At 35.6% G+C, this 7,573-nt stretch overlaps 1 protein-coding gene across 1 annotated transcript; it reads left to right on the plus strand.

The window, feature by feature from the left end:
* The first annotated feature begins 816 nt into the window (after positions 1 to 816).
* Positions 817 to 7,326, plus strand: LOC121312258. Its single transcript, XM_041244183.1, has 10 exons — positions 817 to 986; positions 1,269 to 1,399; positions 1,965 to 2,029; positions 3,140 to 3,279; positions 3,515 to 3,639; positions 3,775 to 3,833; positions 4,046 to 4,191; positions 4,655 to 4,749; positions 5,412 to 5,503; positions 6,656 to 7,326. The coding sequence occupies exons 1-9, from the start codon at positions 881 to 883 to the stop codon at positions 5,484 to 5,486; spliced, it is 942 nt and encodes a 313-aa protein (XP_041100117.1). The 5' UTR covers positions 817 to 880; the 3' UTR covers positions 5,487 to 5,503; positions 6,656 to 7,326.
* The last annotated feature ends 247 nt before the right edge of the window (positions 7,327 to 7,573 follow it).

A 7,573-nucleotide genomic window follows, 5' to 3' on the forward strand; every position in this document is an offset into this window, starting at 1 on the left:
TATATATATATATATATCTATATATATATATATATATATATTATTTTTTATCCTTGTGTTTCTCTTGGTAGGCTGTGAGGGGAGTAATATTGTTACTATAATTGGGTCAATGAGTTTGGCAATATCCATCCAGGTGACAAAGACTAACTTGAGATAAACTGATATAAATAGTGTTTTGGTTTTTATTATTAGTACACAGACATAATTAAAATGTTTAAAGTAAAACATTAGTTTATTATTGATTGATGGTACTATGGCGAGCTGTTATTCAATAGTACTGTTTGTGTATCTTATAATCGGGGGGGGGGGGGGGGGGGGGGGGGGGGGGGGCACTCATTTTTAGCCTTTTATTTTAATTGTGGAATAATGCAGATTTTTTTTTTTTTTTTTTTAATCTGAGAATTTCCTTTTTTATTGTGGAAAACTAGGATCCTTGGTGATGAGTCTATAAATATTAAGTAAGAAACCAATTGAGTAGTTTCATTTGATTGTATATTTTATTCTCTATGAAAATGTATTTAGATTATGAATTTCTGTTTGCTTGGGTCAGGGATATGGTTAGGGTTAGGGATATGATTAGGGTTAGAGTTTAACTGATTATCCCAATGATCTCATCAACTTTTTGGTACATTGTAATTGGGATGTTAGTTCAAGTAAGTGGATCAAACTCCCATTGATTGGACTAAATTTGGTACGCTGCAATTCACCCTTGTATATAAATAGAATGAATAACAAATGTGACTATATACTTCCATATTGTTTTTGAATTAGCCATTATTTATTTATTATATTTTATTCATCAAGCCCTTACAATTTTTCGATCCTTTCCAGCCAGGGATCAGTCATCCCAGAAGTAAATTTGGAATTCAAAGCTAATTCCATGGCCCCAAGCAATGCAGACATTGTCAGAACTCTCTACACAGCAGTGACTGGATCAGGAAATTTGGGGGGCCTAGAATTGGACATAACAAGCATTACATCGAACAGTAAGTGCAATTCATTTAAGCAAAGATACATTTTCATGTTTTTGGTACAATATGGCTAAAATAATCATTTGAAATAAATCATTAACACAGTTTAACTTTTACCTGTTACATCTAGCAGTGTAACATTCACAAAGTATATCTCTCTTAATGGTACTAAAACCTGCTCCTCTTTGCAGCTTTGTGAACATGAAGAATACGGCTCACCAATGACTTATAACAACACAAATGTGGCACTGTGGTTAATTTTCTTTATTTTTTGTGGGTTTTTTTTTTTGTTTACAGCTGCTACTGTGAAAACGCTGCCTCCACTCAAGATTGTTACAGAATTCCTCCTTATAGACGGATTTACACCAGGACTGTCCAGAGGCATATCTGCAGAATCCATTAAACTTACTGATAAAATCAATAATTGGGTGAGAACTAGTACAACTACCATAACTACATGAACATTGATAATTAAGTCTTGTTAACACATTTATGTTTTAAAGTTACTACAATTAGGACAAAAAAAAAAATACAAAATATTATTATTATTATTATTATTATTATTATTTATATTATTATTATTATTATTATTATAGTGTGGTGGTTAGCGTCTCACAGCGCCAGGGTGCTGGGTTCGATTCTGACCTAGGGGGTCTGTCTGTGTGGAGTTTGCATGTTCTCCCCGTGTCTGTGTGGGTTTTCTCTGGGTACTCTGGTTTCCTCCCAAAGACATGCTGTTCAGGTTGATTGGTCATTCTAAATTGCCCTCTGTGTGTGTGTGGTGCCCTGCAATGGACTGGTGTCCTGTCCAGGGTGTAGTCCTGCCTTGTGCCCTGTGTCTGCTGGGTTAGGCTCCCGCTCACTGCAACCCTGTAAAGGATTAAGCAGTTAAGGATAATGGATGGATGAAATAATAATAATAATATGCATTTTTGTGTTTTCTGGCTCATTTATGATATAGAATTTTTTTTTTTTTTTTTACTATTTTTTCAGTTGAAACCTATCCTTGAAAGATATTATGGTCAAACAATGGTGAATTCATCCTTTGCAAACTTTAGGTAAGTGACTTTTCAAAAAGCTACAGTATATTCTGTTTAATACTGATATGCTGCTTATAAAATCAGAAATGATGCACACCCAACTGTGCTTAGTATGGCCTTGGGGCTGAAAGCAAGGTTAGGTATTTTCAAGTCAGATATTTTATAGAACAGACTCATTCCAGTAATGCTCTATTGTACTTTTTCTTACCAACAAACTTTATTGTAAATATAAATGTAAAAGCTATTGTTCACTTTGGGGAAAAAAACAACAACTTTATTCTACATTATTATACTACTATTATATTACATCTATAAATATATAATTAAAGGATTTGACAATTATTAGCAAGGAGTTACAGTTTATTATCAGAACATGTCAATGACAGTACTATTGTAAACCTTCATGTCATGTTATAAAGTAAGGTTTAGTAAATGTTCTTATAACAGAATATTGTGAGAGCCTGCTTTTATTAATAACATTTTTTAAACACATACGTATAAAGGCATCATCGTTTATTTAACAGATCTTAAACTAAAGTGTTACTTGTATAATTAATTTATTCTGAGGTCAGTACTGAACAGAAACGAGACTGGTAATCTGTATAGAAAATAATGGTTTAAAATAATTCAAGAGGCAGAAGCCAGGCCTGTGTAAGAGTCTACTATAATAAAGAAACTAAGTGCCCCAGGAGGAGACTGGCACTGGTGCAAATGATTAGATTTAAGCAAGAGAATGGAAAATAAAATGTAGTTAGAAAAGTTTTGGCCAGGGGTTCCCTCTGACCAGTGGGAACCTTCCTCTCGGAGGATGATGATGTAGTCAGCCTCTAAGGTTGGAAAGTGAGCTTCACTTGCCCCCAGAGGGAGACCGTTGCAGAGGTGACGCAGCAAAGCAGAGGAGGAAGGGAGGATGGAGGAAACTGAAAAAATGAAGGGGTTGGCTAGAGTTTGAAGGGGCTGTCAGAGTGACTGACAGGTAATTTTCAGTGACTGATGGGTAATTTAGCAGGATGACATGAGGGAGGAGCCCCAGCTCTAAATCCCCAAAATACACCAAGGTTCTACTAATGCTTTATAAATTGACCATTCTATGTATAGAAAAAATATGAATTATAACTTTTTTCACAGCAACTCTGATAATTGGATCCAGACCACGGTGGAATATCAATTCAACACACCCATAATTGTGAACCCAAGCAAGATAGTTGCTGATATCCTTGCAAGCACAAGTCCTGTACGCTATGTGAAATACACCCTGAAAGTCAATGGTATGTTAATGGGCAGGAGGCTTACATCTACAGTCAACACCATGGAGTCCATGGCCACTAAGTATTATTGCTTTCAGACTGGAATATAATTGGGATCTACTGATTGTATAAGACTACAGAGAATCAACATGCAACAGCAACATCAACAATAATGCATCAAACCAAATATACACTCTTATCTTTATGTTCTTTTTTTTCAATCATTTTCTAATTGTACTTTCTTTGGACCCAACAGAAAATCGAACACTATTTGATATGTTCCTGTTTAGTTTGAGAATACTGAACAAAGACTTCTCTGATAGCCTATCTAACAGAGGCTCCACAGAGTTTATAGAGCTCAGCACACAAATCACAACCTCGGTGAGTAACTGGACTCTGGGAGATTCAGGGTTGCACTTCTTAAGTGGGGTTACTGTACAGTGACAATAACAATACACTAATCAAAGAGTTGTGAACACAGATTTAACCACAAGTGTGTTCTTCAATCCCTCACAGATAAACACGGTTTTTGGAAATGAGAACAGATTTTCAGAAGTCTATGTATTAAAACTCACGTAAGTATTATATTTTAAGTATATATGTATATATTAAGTGGACAGATCATCCTTGATCTGTGTGCAAATGATCTCCAACTAGTCATGTGTATTGACGGGTTCTAATCCTTATCAGTATAACCCAACCCCGTATGGTTTTGTCTGATATATTTTTGCTGAGCCCAGGAGATATGATAGTGTGTGATATTTATGATGCACCCCTCTCTCCACAGGAAAGGCTCGGTCATTGCCAGTACAGAGGTGACCTTCTCCCAGGGATCCACCTCACTAAATAGCGTGTCTCAGATCCTACTTAATGGGGTCCCCTATCTGGAAACACGAGGCTTGATAATAGACCCCACTTCCATTAGCCCGCCAGGTACTATACTGTGTTCATTCAGAAATATCTATACAGGGTGTGCAAACTCATTTCCAAAAAGACTTCTACATGCATGCTCTAATAAGACCCTGCTTAGGATTCACTTAAATTAGGCTTTGCGAAAAAAATAATATTCTATATGTCAGGATTATTTTGTAACGTTCCATTAATTAGAAATGCTTAGAGTTTTTAGGGTCTCAGTTTACATGCCTTTTTTTTCAGGAGTGTGACATTTTGTCATTTCACCTCAGCAGTGTCTTCTGGGTCAAAGCATCTTACTGGCTGAAAGCATGCCAGTAATTTGGAGAAACAAGTGGTTGGTTAATGACAGGAAAGAAGGTGTTGAAGAAAGGGGGTGCATAATTTACCCCTCCAGGGGTTGATAGATGTATTATTACTCATCCAAATCTGAAATGCAAGACATGCATGTATATTTGTTTCAAATGGATTATTTTTTCTTCAGTGCCACCCACCCCCAGACCCTTCCCTGGGTTTGCTGTTGCCATCATTGTACTGTGTGGCCTGGCCATCCTCATTATCCCAGTACTCATTATTGTGGTAAGTAAAAGTAAACAGTTAGATCTTCAGAGACGCAAACATGGCTTCAGGATAAATAGAAGACTGATTGCAACAGAACAAGGCCAAACTAACCATATTGGACTGCTATGATAACCCTAAGCTCAAAGAATAAGCTGTTCCAGTGGCATGGAATACAACACATTACCAAAACATTTTTAACATATTGAGAATCTTCCATGCTTTGTTATTGATAACACTAAATAATATGACTGTTGATATAAGTACCCTCTTTGTGTATTTAATGCATTCACAAGAGAGAATACTAGAGTGTGTTAGATAAGATACTCTTCAATCATAACATGCATATAAAGCTGCTCATATAAACTTGTATAAGTGTTTGATGGAATACAAGTATTGTACAAAATGACGAAATGAAAGGGTTTGCGTGTCTTTCATCATTTCCACTCCTAAGCTGTAATGTGATGGAGGTGTCTCAGCAACTACACCCTACAGAACGTGTTGTGCTGAGGGATACTAAAGCAATCCACACAACCATTCACAGTTCCTCCTGAATTATAAAACACAATATACAGTTTCCTTTAGTATCTTTGCTCCTAGAATTCTAGCATATCTATAGTCTATATCTGTGTGTTGAAAGTTGTTTCCCACTCTAATTCTGCTCCTGTTCCTCTCGTTTTCAGGCTTTGAAGACCAGGCTGTTCAAGAAGCTAGCACAAGCTTTCTCTCTGAGGTCACCAGATTATTATGACTTTTAAATGGCTCACTCTTTTTGGTAAGACAAATCCTATTCACATTGATTTACAAAAAAAAGCACAATAAGACATATTTATTCCTAAGAATAATATATATAATGTGACGCCCCCCCCCCCCTCTGGGTCCACAACAAAATTTAGCCTGGCGTCTAAACTGTGTGACTCATCCTGTGTGACTCATCCCAGCGGCAGTGATTTAGCTGGATGAACCCCTCGGGGATACCCTTTAAAACTTGGTTTTAATTATTTGTATACTATTTACTGTAATATATATTTACTGTGCAAAATCGGATAATTATACATTCTAAAGTCTGGTTACATTTAAGCGATAGTGCCTGTCGATGAATGCTCTGTGTGTGGTAGTTGACTGCAACTGGAGTTTTGTGTCCCTCTGGTTTTGGTAGATAATAAAATACATTTGCACCAATTGTATCTTTGTATAGTATTTGCTGTCCAATAGATATGAACTGAGCTTTCTATGTAGCATGAAAATGAAAAAGTCGACACACACGCAGATTGATTTTAAGTTTGATTCACCATTGACGTGGTGATTCCAAAGGGCATCTATTGTCTAGTAGAAGCCTGCTTGAGCAGGAAGCTGAGTGGCTGATGATACTGAATCATTTTTTAATTATAGTTGAATGCTGATATGTCTTGTCGTTTGATCTGAAATGTAAAATGTGAAATCCACTCCACTTATACAGCTATGGCCAAAAGTTTTGCATTACCTAGAATTTGAGGAGATTTAAAAAAAATAAACTATATGAACATAATTTAGATATTTTATTTAACATCATGTAATCAAATAAAATACAAAATTATATTGGAGAAGTCTACTGGAAGCCAGAATAGCAGTACTGTATTTCATGTTAGATTTCTAAATGTGACATTTTAAATTGTATAAAGAAACTACAAAGTGTTGTGTAATTCAATATGTTCGCACTGTATTCAGCAGGTTTCATTCAAATTTATGAAGCGAAATGTGTTAATTCTGTAGGGTGATGCGAAACTTTTAGCCATAGCGGTAAACACAATATATTCATTCTTCTGATAAAGTGAATGCATAGACCATTCAGGATAACCCAACACACCATAAGACATGTTAGAGGTACAAAGTGGCACTGTTGTGGTTTTGTTCAGGTGTATAATTGACTTTCTGTTTCATATTGCAGGGCAATGAATGTGTATGCAATATCAGAAAGATGGGACCAGGAAGCAAAATGAAGACATCTTTCATTTAAACCTTTTTTAAATGTTAATGGAAACTGAAAGCAACTGAATTTCTCATTTTCTTTAATAATATACACAGTAATTATTTGTTTGTAATTTATATATCATGCTTGAATGAGTGGAGTCTACACTTTGTGACCTATGTCAGATTAAAATATATTTTTTTAACCTAGTTTTTATTTTACCTTTGAAAAACAAACTAACTTTGGTCTGAATGGCTTAACGGGTATATCAACAAAAGAGAAAGAAAGTGTAATAATAAAAGACACAGTACAACAGCAGAGAGCAGGTCTGTGTGTGAACACACAGTACTAATGATTCCCTGGAAGAGTTATCTGAGGCTAGGCCAAATACAACCAAAATACACATTTCAAACCAGAAAGGGTTTAAAAGAAAGAAGATGCCATTGAAAATGAATGTGTATCCATTTTAAGCAGTTTGGAATGGTTCCCGTAGTGGTTGTGTAGAAAGCCTGTTTATTTTGCGCTTCACACTTCCAGAGTGTGCTGTGTTACTGCAGTCATGCTGTCTGTCTTCCCTTTGTGTATGAAAAGGTATTATATAATTGTTTAAAAGAATAAAAACAAATGCACCATATTTATGTATGTAAATGTATGATCATTTAAATTTTATAGCAAATAAACTATGTAAAATATAAATCGATGTCTGTTATATTTTTTTACATTATAATGTTACGGGTGTTCACAGTTATTTTTTGATAAGCTGTGTTGTAATGGTACTTGACAGTTGTTCTTGATAGGCTGTGTTGTAATGGTACTTCACAGGTGTCTTTTGATCGGTTGTGTTACAATGGTACTTCACAGGTGTCTTTTGAGAGGTTGTGTTGTAATGGTACTTCA

Source organism: Polyodon spathula, unplaced genomic scaffold (genome assembly GCF_017654505.1).
Source record: "Polyodon spathula isolate WHYD16114869_AA unplaced genomic scaffold, ASM1765450v1 scaffolds_3747, whole genome shotgun sequence".
NCBI classification, from domain to species: Eukaryota; Metazoa; Chordata; class Actinopteri; order Acipenseriformes; family Polyodontidae; genus Polyodon; species Polyodon spathula.

What these genes read in the sequence shown, in the direction of transcription:
- LOC121312258 (XM_041244183.1), top strand. Translation starts at nt 881, where the DNA reads ATGGCCCCAAGCAATGCAGACATTGTCAGAACTCTCTACACAGCAGTG. An exon ending in AACAAGCATTACATCGAACA is followed by an intron (nt 987 to 1,268) that starts GTAAGTGCAATT and finishes TTTTGTTTACAG; the next exon opens with CTGCTACTGTGAAAACGCTG. An exon ending in TCCCAGTACTCATTATTGTG is followed by an intron (nt 4,750 to 5,411) that starts GTAAGTAAAAGT and finishes TCTCGTTTTCAG; the next exon opens with GCTTTGAAGACCAGGCTGTT.